The sequence below is a fragment of the Oncorhynchus mykiss genome, chromosome 6 (assembly GCF_013265735.2).
Source record: "Oncorhynchus mykiss isolate Arlee chromosome 6, USDA_OmykA_1.1, whole genome shotgun sequence".
NCBI lineage: Eukaryota > Metazoa > Chordata > Actinopteri > Salmoniformes > Salmonidae > Oncorhynchus > Oncorhynchus mykiss.
The window spans coordinates 57,294,282-57,309,987 of record NC_048570.1 but is presented as its reverse complement, the minus strand read 5'-3'; the positions used below and the strand labels follow the sequence as shown (position 1 = coordinate 57,309,987).

General features: G+C 40.9%; 1 protein-coding gene across 17 annotated transcripts in view; it reads left to right on the top strand.

Moving 5' to 3' along the window:
• LOC110526199 (diacylglycerol kinase zeta) overlaps nucleotides 1–9,188 on the top strand; it is a 124,633-nt gene extending 115,445 nt beyond the window's left edge. For all 17 annotated transcript variants that reach the window (XM_036980563.1, XM_036980562.1, XM_036980565.1 and 14 more), the window contains 6 exons: nucleotides 3,830–3,864; nucleotides 5,081–5,130; nucleotides 5,381–5,501; nucleotides 5,969–6,005; nucleotides 6,139–6,238; nucleotides 7,843–9,188. In XM_036980563.1, coding sequence (XP_036836458.1) covers nucleotides 3,830–3,864; nucleotides 5,081–5,130; nucleotides 5,381–5,501; nucleotides 5,969–6,005; nucleotides 6,139–6,238; nucleotides 7,843–7,959 — 460 coding nt within the window. In that variant the 3' untranslated portion in view covers nucleotides 7,960–9,188. The remainder of the gene's footprint in view (nucleotides 1–3,829; nucleotides 3,865–5,080; nucleotides 5,131–5,380; nucleotides 5,502–5,968; nucleotides 6,006–6,138; nucleotides 6,239–7,842) is intronic.
• The last annotated feature ends 6,518 nt before the right edge of the window (nucleotides 9,189–15,706 follow it).

Genomic DNA, 15,706 nt, shown 5'->3' with positions numbered 1-15,706 from the left:
CCTTGGGGAAATACTTGTTACAGGGATTATTTTCTACCCCGATTTACCATGATCAGAATGTGTTGCTTTGCACAGCAAGCATCTGCTCTGTTGTGTCTAATTGTATTGTTTTCCAAGTCCAGGCGATTGTACTGATCCAGGTTTCCAACAGATTAGACCAGATCTCCCCAACTCTGTTCCTGGAGAGCTACAGTCCAGTAGGTTTTCACTCCAACCCTAATCTAATGCACCTGATTCTAATAATTAGCTGGTTGATCACCTGAATCAGGTTAGTTACAACTGGGTTTGGGACGAAAACCTACACGAGGGTAGCTTTCCAGGAACAGGGTAGCTTTCCACGAGGGTAGCTTTCCAGGAACAGGAAGTTTCAGACGGTTTCTAAAAGAGTATACTCTGTCTGGTGAAGATTTTCCTTCTAATTCACTACCATTTTCCCAAATCAAACTAGTACAAATACAGCAGTATTCCACCTGAAAATCAAGATGGGGTTTGTTTTGTAAGATTGTAATAATGCTTTATTTATTCACCAAAATCTCTTCATCTTTTAATATCGATATGGTTTTACTAAATGCTTGTTTAGCCATTAATCCTGGTAGATGGCCACTCAGAGCAAGTGGTACAACATCTTCATGACCATTATAGTATCTATTTAGGCAGGGCTTTTTATTTTCAATGAATACAATTTATTTTATTTATTTTATCTTTATTTAACTAGGCAAGTCAGTTAAGAACAAATTATTATTTACAATGATAGCCTACAAGGCCTCCTGCAGGGATGGGGATGGGATTAAAAATTAATTAAATAAAAATATAGAACAAAACACATCACAACAAGGGAGACAACACTACACAAAGAGAGACCTAAGACAACAACATAGCATAGTAGCAACACATGACGACAACATGGTAGCTACACAACATGGTAGCAGCACAAAATATGGTACAAACATTATTGGGCACAGACAACAGCACAAAGGGAAAGAAGGTAGAGACAACAAGCAAAGCAGCCACAACTGTCAGGAAGAATGTCCATGATGGAGTCTTTGAATGAAGAAATTGAGATAAAACTGTCAAGTTTGAGTGTTTGTTGCAGCTCGTTCCAGTCGCTAAGCGGCAGCACACTGAAAAGACGAGTGAACAAGGTAGGTGTGTGCTTTGGGGACCTTTACAGGAATGTGACTGGCAGAACGGGTGTTGTATGTGGAGGATGAGAGCCGCAGTAGATATCTCAGATAGGAGGGAGTGAGGCCTAAGAGGGTTTTATAAATAAGGATCAACCAATGGGTCTTGCGACGGGTATACAGAGATTACCAGTTTACAGAGGAGTATAGAGTGCAGTGATGTTTCCTATAAGGAGCATTGTTGGCAAATCTGATGGTCGAATGGTAAAGAACATCTAGCCGCTTGAGATCACCCTTACCTGTCGATCTATATATTACGTCTCCATAATCTAGCATGGGTAGGATGGTCATAGGAATCAGGGTTTGTTTGGCAGCTGGGGTGAAAGAGGAGTGATTACAATAAAGGAAACCAAGTCTAGATGTAACCTTTGCCAGCAGCTTTGATATGTGCTGAGAGAAGGACAGTGTACTGTCTAGCCATACTCCCAAGTACTTGTATAAGGGGACTACCTCAAGCTCTAAACCCTCAGAGGTAGTAATCACACCTGTGGGGAGAGGGGCATTCTTCTTACCAAACCACATGACCTTTGTTTTGGAGGTGTTCAGAACAAGGCAGAGAAAGCTTGTTGGACACTAAGAAAGCTTTGTTGTAGAGCGTTTAACACAAAATCCGGGGAGGGGCCAGCTGAGTATAAGACTGTATAATCTGCATATAAATGGATGAGAGAGCTTCCTACTGCCTGAGCTATGATGTTGATGTAAATTGAGAAGAACGTGGGACCTAGGATCGAGCCTTGGGGTACACCCTTGGTGACAGACAGTGGCTGAGACAGCAGATGTTCTGACATTATACACTGCACTCTTTGAGAGAGGTAGTTAGCAAACTAGGCCAAAGACCCCTCAGAGACACCAATACTCCTTAGCCGGCCCACAAGAATGGAATGGTCAAAAGCTTTGGCCAAGTAAATAAAAATAGCAGCACAACATTGCTTAAAATCAAGGGCAATGATGACATCATTGAGGACCTTTTAAGGTTGCAGTGACACATCCATAACCTGAGCGGAAACCAGATTGCATACCAGAGAGAATACTATAGATATCAAGAAAGCCAGTCAGTTGATTATTGACAAGTTTTTCCAACACTTTTGATAAACAGGTCAAACTAGAAATAGGCCTGTAACAGTTAGGATCAGCTTGATCTCCCCCTTTAAATAAAGGACAAACCGTGGCTGCCTTCTAAGCAATGGGAACCTCCCCAGAGAGGAGAGACAGGTTAAAAAGGTCAGAGATAGGCTTGGTGATTATAGGGGCAGCAACCTTAAAGAAGAAAGGGTCTAAACCATCTGACCCGGATGTTTTTGGGGGGTCAACTTTAAGGAGCTCCTTTAGCACCTCAGACTCAGTGACCGCCTGCAGGGAGAAACCTTGTAGCGGGGCAGGGGAAAAAGAGGGAATAGCATTTTGGCTTGTCGCATTAGAAGCGGTTGGAGATGAGTAAATGTTGGACGGGCAAGGAGGCATGGCTGAGTCAAATAGGAACCCTGACTTAATGAAGTGGTGATTAAAAAGCTCAGCCATGTGTTTCTTGTCAGTTACAACCACTTCAACTTTAAGGGGCATGGGCAGCTTTGAGAAGGAGGGTTTATTCTCCAGGTCTTTAACCGTTTTCAAGAACGTCTTGGAGTTAGACCCACTGAGAGAGAAAACTGCCCTTTAAAGTAACTAACTTTGGCCTTCCGAATAGCCCGAGTGCACTTTTTTATTATTTGCCTGAATGAGAGCGAGTCAGCGTGAGTATGCATGTGCATGTAACTCTGTAAGATCACTGTCGAACCAGGGGCTGAACCTGTTTTTCATTCTCATTTTCTTTATGGGGGCATGTTTGTTAACAATATCACTGACGATATCAATGGTCTCTGACCCTCTAATGTTCTTTATATATTCACACCTTTCATACCAAAGATATATAATATATAATAACAAAGATGAAGAACCAATCTTTAGGCCAGCCTGAGAGAGGTGGGGTTGACCAGGAAGTCAGTAGAATAATCTGTCTGGTCAGTACAGGGCCTGCTCCTCAGACAGTCAGTCTCGGCTTCACTGTTCCTGCTTGTGTGCGTTTGATGTTACAGTCTTGTGTCAGTTCTCAGTGGATTAGTGTGTGGGGGATTTGGCTTCCGGCAAACAGACAGCCCAGCCAGGATCAGACAGTAACATAACCCGGAGTGACAGCAGGGAGGCCTAAGAGCTGCCTCTCCGTCCACTCACACTGCCTTACTGACACAGCTCTGTGTGTGTGTGTGTGTGTGTGCGTGTGTGAGTTTGGCTGAAACAGAATGGAGGAGAGGGAGGGAGGGGGAGCTCTTTTGGCTGCAAACACACGTATTAGAATCTTTTACCTTGGGCTAGTTGGCAGGCAAGGGACGCCTGGAAAAACAGAGCACATCAAGGGACTGTATAATTAACCCCACCAACTCTCCTCTGAACCAACACCAAATCCATGCAACCGAAGTAAGTCTTTTTTTTGGGACATTTCATTTTGTTTTGTGGATTTGGTTTGTTTTAGTTTTTTTCCTATCATGGATGTTTGCTATGAAAACCCAAGGGGTGCAGAGAGATGGGCTTTACATGCATTTGTTTTGTAGACTGAGAAGTTAACTGTTTGTTTTATATCCCTTTAATTGTGTCCTGTTCTCGATCTCCCCCAGGTCAGAGAAGAATTCACTGTGCAATACAGACAAAGGTAAAACAAACACACTTTGAATTGTTAACACTAGGTGATTATAAATTGACGCAGTTAACTTGGCAGCAAGTGGATGTGGGCCAATCGGTGCCCACAACTGTTTTGCTCTCGTGCTTGATGTTTTGAAAAATCAAGGTTTAAGAAACCGCCAGCTAATTCCTGTCAGAATTATGTTTCACTATGAATAATGCCAATGTCGAACGATTAGAGCCTGGTGGTTTTTTGAGCTGGATTCAAGAGGTGGCTAAAAACTTCTTAGCCTTTGTGGCCCTGCTTGAACATGCCCCCGCAAGTTCACCTGCCATCATGCAAAGGGTTTTACCCCCCCCCCCCAACAAACAAAAAAATTCTTGGCACTTAAGATATGCATTTCACGGCATTTGAACTAGAGTGCTGCGGGGAAGGGTTTTTAAAATTCACACGTCACATTAGCGTTCAAGTCCATCTCTCAAAGATTCTGGCGTGAGCCCAGTCGGGATATATTCTCAAGACCTGACTTGGCATCTCTCGAGTTGTTTTCTTTAAAAAAATATATATACATATATATTTCCAGTAGCAGCCCCTTTCTAATTCTGGTTGTTCAGCTCTAACAGCAGGATTCTAGAGCATATCTTCAGACGCAGACGTCGTGGTAGCAACTGTTTGACTTGCAGAGCTGGCTAACTGAGATTTGGGAGAATGCTGTGGGGAATTTTGAGTTGACTGTTTTCCTGCCTTGGCGGAAAACATGCAGATGGGTGGATTAGGGTAAATAATCTACAAAGGGCATTTTGGTGCTTTGAACAAGGATTTGCCATATTGAGACTGAACCCAAGAACTCAACAGGCGCTAATGTGATTATCTGTTTTAATTTAAAACGTTTCATGATCCAGTGTTTAAATACTGGGTTTCTACTGAAAGCAGCAACCTGCATGTTGCTCTCATTACTACCCGTGTTAGCTGAGTAAATAGATTGATGTTTTTGCTCGTCAATTCAGTTTGAGGTTCCTTTCCCAAGACTGTCAGTCTTACATAAGATATATAGTACAGATAGTACTAAAGCCAAACGGGCAAGTGCCCCGTAAAGAACTATTAATGAACACTGGCACTCTGCTCAGATCTTTCCCCAAAGGACACTGTCATGTATTATGGTCTGCTGTTGTTATGACTACTGAATCTATAGCCTCCTCTCATATCGCTACCTTCTTACTGTACACATATTTCTCATTACTTACAGTATCACCAGAAGTGTTGATTGAATGTGTGAAGAGCAAGGACCATCTGAAGGTGAGTGGCAGCCACAGTGGCCAGTGGATTTGCTCACTGCATATAGGTCTACATACTGTATAGTGAATGTAGGCTCACTAACTGATACAGTCGACAAGGGAATGATGATCACTTCTGTCATGACTTTACCTCAGGGTAAGCATTTCTCTAGTCGGCAATGAATAAAAATGCAGTCTATTCCCCCATTCCTCTAGACATGCAGTCACTTTCCCCACGCCTCCAGTCATAACAATGTGCCCTCTTCTCCCAGCTGAAGGAGCTGCACAAACTGGGAGCCGACCTGTCACTGCAGGACCCCTCAGGATGCACCCTGCTCCACTATGCTGTGGACACTGGTAGCAAGGACACTGTCAAATACATCCTGGACAATGGTAGGGACAAGGCAATACACATTTATGTGTTCTATTTAAGTCTGTGGGTAGGACATCCCTCTCACAATACTGAATCATTCGGTGGTATTTCCCAAAGTGAGTCTGTGACCCTTAAATATCAACTATGTGTCAGAAGTTAACCCAGCCCTGTAGGCTCTATGTTTTCTAAAAGTAGAATTATGTCCCAGGTGTGGAACGCCATATATTTCAGGGTCATGAGCATTGTTTAAGACAAGCCACAGCGCAGATACATCTCACTCTGTGTAAGCTTGATGACGTTTATGGAGTCTTTCTGGCTCAACAACGAATGATACATTCCAATATTTGAAAAGGGAAATGTTTTCTGTCAAATTCCTCCTGCACCAGCTTTTTACGACTTTATAAAAGTAGTACCTTGGAGCATTGTAATTGGTTTAGGGACATGCTTTGAAATGTCTCTCTCTCCCCTGCCCCCTCCCAAAAAACAGCACCCACAGATATCCTGGATGTAACAGAAAAAGAAAAGTAAGTTTAAGACATGGATTTTGAAATGCTCATTTTACACATATTCTCTGTGATGTATCTAGTTAAAGTTTTTTAAATAGAAAGTTACACTCATTGGATCTACTCTGTCTGTCTTTCTCTCTCTCGGTCTCAGTGGGGAGACAGTGTTGCACAAAGCAGCGTCACTGTGTCAGAGGACTATCTGTCACTACCTGGTAGAGGCAGGGGCATCCCTCATGAAGACCGACTTACAGGTGAGAGCAACGCTCCCTCTTCGCTCATTGCTTTACTCTTTATTTGGCCAAAATAAACCAAGTTGATGCTTAGGTTACCCCTGAGAAGGGTTTTCTACAGTGGATAGGGCGGCAGGTAGCCTAGTGGTTAAGAGCGTTGGGTCCGAAAGGTCGCTGGTTCAAGTCCCTGACCCGACTAGGTGAAGAATCTGCCGTTGTGCCCTTGAGCAATGTACTTAACCCTAATTGCTCTTGTAAGTCGCTCTGGATAAGAGCGTCTGCTAAATGACTAAAATGGATAAGTGGTGGGTATAGAATGGCCTAATCATCATCCAGAAGGAAAATTAGCTCGTCTTTCTTATGACAAGCTAATTATACACCGGGTGAGGGAGCATTACAGCGGTGCCCTACACGTCCCCTCTGAACCAAACTTTCCAGATGCCTGCAAAGTCCATTAAAGTACTTACCTCCAAGTGGCTCCATCATAAAAATGTCTTATGTGTTTACCCTCTCCTGCAGAGATAGACAACTGGATACATTTGTTTCAGTGTGTGGAAAAGCAGTTGGAGCATAACGCTTACATTTTTTACTACAGTATTTCACAAGCATCCTCCTTCTGAAGACCCCACAGATGGTTTTTGTCTCAGATTTCAGGTCCTGGAAGGCTCAGACTTTACCACATTTAAGATTTCTTGATTTTCATGTCAAGGCTTGAAGAATTTTCTTATACAAAATCTCACTGCCAAGTGGTGTGTCTGCAATGTAGTGTCTCTCATACTGTAAGCAACTGGCAGAATGCTTGAGGTGTCCCTGGGGAGGAGTGTAGTCCTGGCCAGTCAGTTCTATCATGCATTGAACGTACTCTGGTACTGTAGCTCTCCTCGAAATGAAACATTCCCATGACATTCAGCAACTCAGCAACCTCCCTCTAGCCTGTACACCCCCCCCCCCCCCCCCCCCCCTCTCTCTCTCTCTCTCTCTGCCCTCAGTGAGCTAGCAGTGAGTAAAAGCAATGATGAAAAATATAATCTTGCAGAATTTGGGGCAAGTCTGATTCACACCCTGTGGCCTTGGGATGCAGTTCAGCCTGGCTTTCTTTCCTCTCCGCCGTCTCTTCATCCTGCCACCCTTTCTGCCTGTCGGTCTTTCTCACTCACAATACATTCACTCTTGGCCTTGAGATGTCAGCATATCTTAGCAATTACTTTTCTTGTCTTTTTGTCTCACCCTCTTGCCATGTTCTCTTCTCCCTTCTCTCTTATTTCTCTCTTGTGAGTTTGGTTGGGGTCTGCTCTTAAAAAAAACAAGCACTTAGAAATAATTGATTTTGTGCAATCTTAAATGGTACAGGAGCTCGTGGACGAATCAGAAAACCTTTATTGAGTCTAAAACATTCTAGATTTGCTTTTGGTGAATATTCACTGTTGATAACTGGAAATATTAAATCTAAACTATGATGAAATCTGAATACAAATGATTCCAACAACTCAAAAATAATTGCAGACTGATCTTTGACTCTGCGGCTTAATGTTTAGACATCGGGAGAAATAGATGCTGCCTTAATTAAAGTTGGGTTCTTCATTGCAGTCTTTCATGTTGAGCAAGTTGCCTCTCTTGTGCTGCAGGGTGACACACCAAAGCATCGTGCAGAGAAGGCCAAGGATGCAGAGCTGGCAGCCTACCTGGAGAACCGGCAGCACTACCAGATGATCCAGAGAGAGGACCAGGAGACAGCCGTGTGACTCTGCTCCCTGACCTCCAGCACCACTTCCCTATCACCTAACCCCGTGCCAAACCTACTTTAGCTAAAAAAAGGAAACTCACCAGAGAAGACGGTCAAAAGGGAGCCAGTGTTGTATTCTCCTGCTAGGGAGTTGGTTGGAGTTCTACCAGATGAGAGATTCGTCAGGTCCACCATGTGAGATGCTTGTGACCAGTGGACTTGATTATTGCACTGCCCCCCCCAAAAAAGCGTATGTTTTGTGTCGGAACACTTGGAAGAGATGGTTCTTCTGTTTAATTTTTTTCCCCCCAGGTTGTGTTGCACTTGCAATCCACCTAGACTGAATGTTGAAATGGTTCTGTAGAGAATTGTGCTCCCAGGTTTTAGGACAGGAGCTTGGGTCATTGACTGCCTTGGTAGTTGTATTATTATACGCTCTGATGGAGCTGTATCTCTCTGTGTCTATAAAAGCAGCGTGAGCGTTTCAACCGTACGGATCACAATGACTCAGTGGATTTCAAAAGGGTACAAACACTCTGATCCGTAGGCCAGCTGTCTTTAAGGCTACCAAAAAAATGTCATTATTTTATTTGTTTATAGTACTGCTGTTGATTTTTTAATTTTTTTTATTGATTGATTGATTTGTCCACCCATAATGCAGTGTAATGGGATAAAACGATCCACGAAAGTGGGGAATTTTTTTACGTAACACTTCTCATCACCAAACGATTTGAATTGAATAGATCAATATTGTTCTACTTTATGGTCACTTGGCAAATGTTTATTTTTATTTCTTAGTGTTAATAAGGATATTTGGTACTGTACACTTATCGTAGTACCTCTGTGTTAAAGCAGTGTATGCACCTCAGCTCCAATTGCCTTGATTTTCTTATTTTGTTGGCTGATTCGTTTGTATTTAATGTACTTAATTATGTCATGGTGTATTTTTATAGCATTTTTAAGCAGATTGATGTTTATATAATTTGTACATATTATAAATGTAACATTTTTGTGTTTGGTCATTACTTACTATAAAATGTGCATTTTCTATGTATTTGTTTCAGAACTACAAAGCATTTCTTCTCTCATGTTGTTACAGAAGTCAAAGGCGTATTTATTCACCTCAACATTTTTTTTTTACCGATTTATGTTCAGCGAACTCAAAAAATGTTCCGACGGGTTGGGTTGTAAATTTACAAGGTGTTTGTTGTTGTTGTTTTTTTACATTAAAAAAAAAAATAATAATAATTTGTCTTCATAATAACCATCAATTTGAGGTTGCTATTTATTTTCCATAGTTATAATCTCTGTTTAAAATATGGCTGGTCATTTAAAACAGAACTATAATCAAACTTAAGTTATAAAGACCTGTGATGGTGTTCATGTTACATTTGCGTAGAGAGCTAGGGGAAGGAATTGGTCTCATTCCAAAAGCCATCCTTCTGTATAACTAGCTAACTAGTTTAATGTTCGAGCCACAGTAACTGTGGATGTACTGTATTTTGTCAGATTGAAATGAGTTGTTTCTCTGGATGTTTTCTTAAAATGATTTAATCGCTAAACATACTTGTAAAACATACTTGTAAACACATTAACAAGGTACACCATTTCATATGCACATTTTTGCTGGATTCTGTTTGTTGTCAAAAGTTTCTAGTTTTGACCTTTAAAACAATCCATCATGCCAACTAAGATGCATTTCATTGTAAATCATTGCTGTTCTCTATTATGGCCAGATACATTTCTTCATGTATCACTGAATCAGTTTCTGTGATAGGAAATATGTCGTCAGTGAAAGTCCTCTCCTGTTTCTAATTCCAGACTGACGATAACAACATATATTTTTTATTTGATGATGAAAAGTAAATGAACTGTGTAGTTCTACACCTCGTACATAATCATATGTTCTCACAGAAATTTTTTTTTTGGGGGGGGTACACGTTTTTTATTTTATTTTTATTTTTAACGATAGAAAACATCCACATACAAACGACAACACACAGACGCACACAAACATCCACAACATCACCCCTGCCTAGACCCACCTGCTCACACCCCCCATCTCCAGCGACCGCATCACTCTCCGCCACACAGCCTCAAGGCCCCCCATTTAGATGACTTCACTATAATTGAAATATCATGTTAGCCTTGAGGCTGAGAAGATTGGATATCATCATTTGAGGCATTTATGATTATACTGCATACTGAAAGAGGTGCATGTTTGATCAGGTTATGTAAAATATATCCTCTTGTTTAGAGACTGACATGGATTTATATATTTTGGATGTATATTAACATCAGGTTTTTATTGAAGCCTTATCTACCTGCACTATTTTGTATGTTTCATGTATTTGAGGATCTGGACCAAGTTAAACAACTGCAGTTCACTGTGATCTTGGAAAGTACACCGTGGAATCATTATAATAGTGTTTTTCTCAACTTACAGTATATATTTGTCCATTTCCAATGGAAATATAGATTAAAACAGCATTAGGATATTCACATTTATCAGAGGTTTTCTAAATCCGTTTCCAGCATCATACCATTGGGGATTCTGATTATGTAGTATGCACAGTGCGTGTTGTTGTTGATTGACAGACTTTTATGGAGGCCTTGCATGATCTTTCCTCGAAGAGATGATTTGTGCCACCAAACACAAAAAAATACATTATTGTAAATGTCGTCTTTATTTTATTTTTGTATTCTTTTTTTTCTTACTTATACAGGTAAGTCGGTTAAGATTTGTTATTTATTTAAAATTACGACTTGTCAACCATATTGAATCAATTATGAAATGGTCATGTCAGATTTCTAATGAACATATACAGTGCTTTCGCAAAGTATTCAGACCCCTTGACTTTTTCCACTTTTTCCACATTTTGTTACGTTATGGCCTTACTCTAAAACGGGTTAAACTGTATTTTTCCCTCATCAATATCCACACAATACCCCATAATGTCAAAGCAAAAACAGGTGTTAAGACATTTTGCCAATATATTACAAATAAAATACTGAAATATCACATTTTCATAAGTATTCAGACCCTTTACTCAGTACTTTGATGAAGCACCTTTGGCAGCGATTACAGCCTCAAGTCTTATTGGGTATGACGCTACAAGCTTGGCACACCTGTATTTGGGGAGTTTCTCCCATTCTTCTCTGCAGATCCTCTCAAGCTCTGTCACTTTGGATGGGGAATGTCGCTACACAGCTGTTTTCAGGTCTCTCCAGAGATGTTAGATCGGGTTCAAGTCTTGACTCTGGCTCGGCCACTCAAGGACATTCAAAGACTTGTCCCAAGCCACTCCTGAGATGTCTTGGCTGTGTACTTAGGATCGTTGTCCTGTTGGAATGTGAACCTTCACCCCAGTCTGAGGTCCTGAGCACTCTGGAGCAGGTTTTCATCAAGGATCTCTCTGTACTTTGCTCCGTTCATCTTTCCCTCAATCCTGATTAGTCTCCTAGTCCCTGCTGCTGAAAAACATCCCCACAGCATGATGCTGCCACCACCATGCTTCACCGTAGGGATGGTGCCAGGTTTCCTCCAGACGTGACACTTGGTATTCAGGCCAAAGAGTTCAATCTTGGTTTCATCAAAACTGAAAATCTTGTTTCTCATGGTCTGAGTCCCTTTGGTGCCTTTTGGAAAACTCCAAGCGGGCTGTCATGTGCCTTTTACTGAGGGGTGGCTTCCGTCTGGCCCCTCTACCATAAAGGCCTGATTGGTGGAGTGCTGCAGAGATGGTTGTCCTTCTGGAAAGTTCTCCCATCTCCACAGAGGAACTCTGGAGCTATGTCAGAGTGACCATTGGGTTCTTAGTCACCTCCCTGACCAAGACCAGCTATAGGAAGAATCTTGGTGGTTCCAAACATCTTCCATTTAAGAATGATGGAGGCCACTGTGTCTTGGGGAACTTGAATGCTGCAAAAATTGTGCTTCAACACAATCTTTTCTCTGAGCTCTACGGACAATTAATTCGACCCCATGGCTTGGTTTTTGCTCTGACATGCACTGTGGGACCTTATATAGACAGGTGTGTGCCTTTCCAAATCATGTCCAATCAATTGAATTTACCACAGCTGGTCTCCAATCAAGTTGTAGGAACATCTCAAGGATGATCAATGGAAACAGGATGCACCTGAGCTCAATTTTGAGTCTCATAGCAAATGGTCTGAATACTTATGGAAATAAGTTTTTTACATCTGCAAGAATAAAAAATGAAAAGTTTTTGCTTTGTCATTATGGGGTATTGTGTGTAGATATATGAGAAAAAAAATGTATTATCGGTTTTAGAATAAGGCTGTAACGTAACACAATGTGGAAAAAGTCAAGGTGTCTGATTACTTTACGCATGCACTGTATGTCCAAACCTACCACGGGAATTAAACATGCCAAAATGTACAGAGGAAAACGTTGCTCAAACATTTTACATTCTAAAAGTCGGAGACACTTGTTGAATAAGTAAGATTGCTCATGATTAATCTTGACATCGCTATCTAAGGTGCAATGCATTTATTCATAATGATGCCTCATATGATATCCTGGTGAAAGTTGCCTTGGAAACTAAAGACAGCATCTCTCCACAGCATCTTATCTATCGTCTATGATCTACCAGATTGTAGCATTATTTGTTGGTGTTTAAGTTTCATCAGAAAATAATTTGACAACAGCAGAGGAAAGGCAAAACGGAGCATGTAGTACAAAGTTACCTCTTGGAATTGAGTTGAATAACCTCAGCCTTACAGTAGTATGTTTTGTGCGCTTGTACTACAGTATACAGATTTGAATCTGGCCCAGAGACTTGCCATCACATCCCAAGCTATTTTTTGACATGTTCATCGCTCCATTATGAGTTTTACTGTTTTCGTGTAATTTTCTGTACATTAACTCAGCCATTTCAACATCTCACATTGTCACCTTAGCTTTGCGTAGTGCCTTTACCCATAGCTTACGTTGAACAGAAAATACAAGACTATTATTATCAGACACTATTTCATGTCATGAGCTCTATCCTGTTATGGTGTGCGCAAGTAAACACTTCCCATAGGTGTTATCACCAAATAATTTATTTTCTATTTGAAATTACACATTCCCCAACATGATATTTTAAATGCTAATCTAAAGATGCGTTATAGCCCCACGTTCCATGTTGTCGACTACTGCAAAGAGCACCCTCCCTCTCCCATCGTCATTTCCGTATGTCCGCTGATTTTAAAAGTACTATATTCAGTAGAAATCCACTGTCTTTGATATACATACAAGTGGAAAGTGCTCTTTGGAATGGCAGGAGCGTGGAACTACCAATGCTATAACTGCATTAACGCAAAACTTTATTAGTGTTCAGTTGCATGAGTGCAATGCAGGCAGGGCTTACAGTGACTGAATGGGGTCAGACAATTTAAATGCCTCTTTTATGACATTTTTAAGGGAGCTGCAATAGAACAAGAAATGGTAGTTTATGTATATTATCTGTGCTTTGTTTTGAGTTGCTGTGCAATTCAGGTGCGAGAGTATCTATCACAATTAAAATAAATAAATAGAGAGAACATTTAAATTACTGTGCAATATTGTGTTTTTTTCTTTATTCAAAAATATGCCATTTTTTTTACTTCGTATAAATAGTGACCAAAACGTGATGGACAGACTGGTGTGCAATGTTGACGATATCAATCTGTATATTTGTTTCTATTGGCTGATTTGTATATATAATTTTTTTGTTATCTGCTTGGGGGAAAAAAATAATAAAGGATGGTACTTAAACAACTGTATTTATTGTGATGACTTTCTTGTGAGTTTTGATTCTATTGATCCTTTCAGTAAAAGTGCACTTCTTAATAACCCTGCATTGTATTTATTGTAATGACTTGTGAGTGTTGATTCTATTTATCCTTTCGGTAAAAGTGCACTTCTTAATAACCCTGTATTTGTATAAGGTCCTATTAATATTTATCAGCTACCTCAGGTGACCTACTGCACAGGTGATGATTGTTACTGTAGACTGACTGACTGATAAGAATGGAGTCCACCTCAACTGTCTGTTAGCCTGGTTCTTTTCAAAGTTTCCTTGTACACAATGAGGGGTTCAATGGGAGGTGGTATACGGGATTTTGGAGGTGGTATAAGGGTTGACATATGGCTAAGGTTAGCAGTCTAACCCAAACACACAATGTCTTTAAAAGCGATTAGAAGTCCACAGTTTGGAGTGTACCCTCTTGTAATTTGAGTAAAACAGCCTCAATAATTACTGATGAAATCCAAGGGCTTGTGATGTAATACAAGTGTTTATTCCTCACAATTAGAGGCTATCAAGACGAAATGCCATCTACTCTATTTATTAATTTGGTGGACTCATGACAGCGATCAAATGGACTATGTTGCATCTTCATTTTATTCTTGAGCCTTTATTTGGCCTTGCAATGTTACATGATCTGTCTGGATGATAGCATTGGCTCATATGAGACACTGGTTTCGACCAATCCTGAACGCCCAACCACATAAAGCCATTGCAGTGCAAGTATTGAAAGCCTTTTGAGACTGCACATTTCCCCTCATTTGTTGCAAACCATAAAGCTACCCACACCTGTAAAAATTTTTTTTTTTTTACAAGGATCTGGTAAAAACAAACCGTCCTCATAGGCCATTCGCGGCTCCCTAATCCCTGGCTGCAAGACCAGCTCAAAAGATATCAACAACTGAGATAAAGACCTCAAAGATTCCCTGAGGCCTAAACCCAGTGCTCAGACAGAGCATAGAGCAGCGTATACTGGTATGTAAGCAAAGCTTGATGGTCCAACCCAGTGAGACAAACTGCCATTTTTGTAAAAATGTCTGAAGGAAAGTAATAATGATAGTTAAATGCCTCGGTGTTGCAACATGCAATGTGTTTGAAAATGATGAGTCATGTAAGTCAGAGCTGATTCATAGTGCATCGTCTGGAATGATTCAATACTGTAATTGGATACTGACTAGTTACTGCTGGATGTTGTATTGGATGTGTGTTTATCAGTTTGGTCCATTTGTGAAATTGAACAGCTTTTTTCCCCTTGCTCTGATTCATTGTTGGCATGCTATCCAACTGGCAATTGGAAATGTCCCTGTCTATGGTTCAGATTCTGGTCTGATCGCTATTGTGGTCCTGACTCACCTCCCCTGCCCTCCTGGGATTACCAAATCACATGGCCCGAGGTCACAGAGTTATCTTGGATATACTGTACATCGATACTAGATAACATGTAGACACATACTGAATACGTTGTATGTTATCAGTACAGTCATCTAGTTATTGAAAATGTGGTTATTTACTGTAAAACACTGTCAGCCTATCTAGGCACCACACTGTTACTCTGCCCTGTGGTCGAGCATTTGCTTACACTAGAGTAGGCTGGTAGGAGGAGCTACAGGAGGACGGACTCATTGTATATGGCTGAAATTGAATAAATGGTCAAACCATGTGGTTTCCATATGTTTGACACCATACCATTAATTCCATTACAGTCTTTACAATGAGCCCGTCCTCCTATAGCTCCTCCCACCAGCTTCCTCTGGCTTACACGTGGTGTTTATAAATGGCTCTTAACCAGTGTCCCTGTCTAATGGAAGCTGTTGTGTGACAATAAGCTCTCTGGCTACAAAATCAGAGGTGGCCAGCAAATATAGGGCAAATGACTGGTCAATCCCTCCTGTCCTCCTGTATAGCATTTACTGTGGAGTGGTGGAAAAGGTACCCAATTGTCATACTTGAGTAAAAGAATAGATACCTTAATAG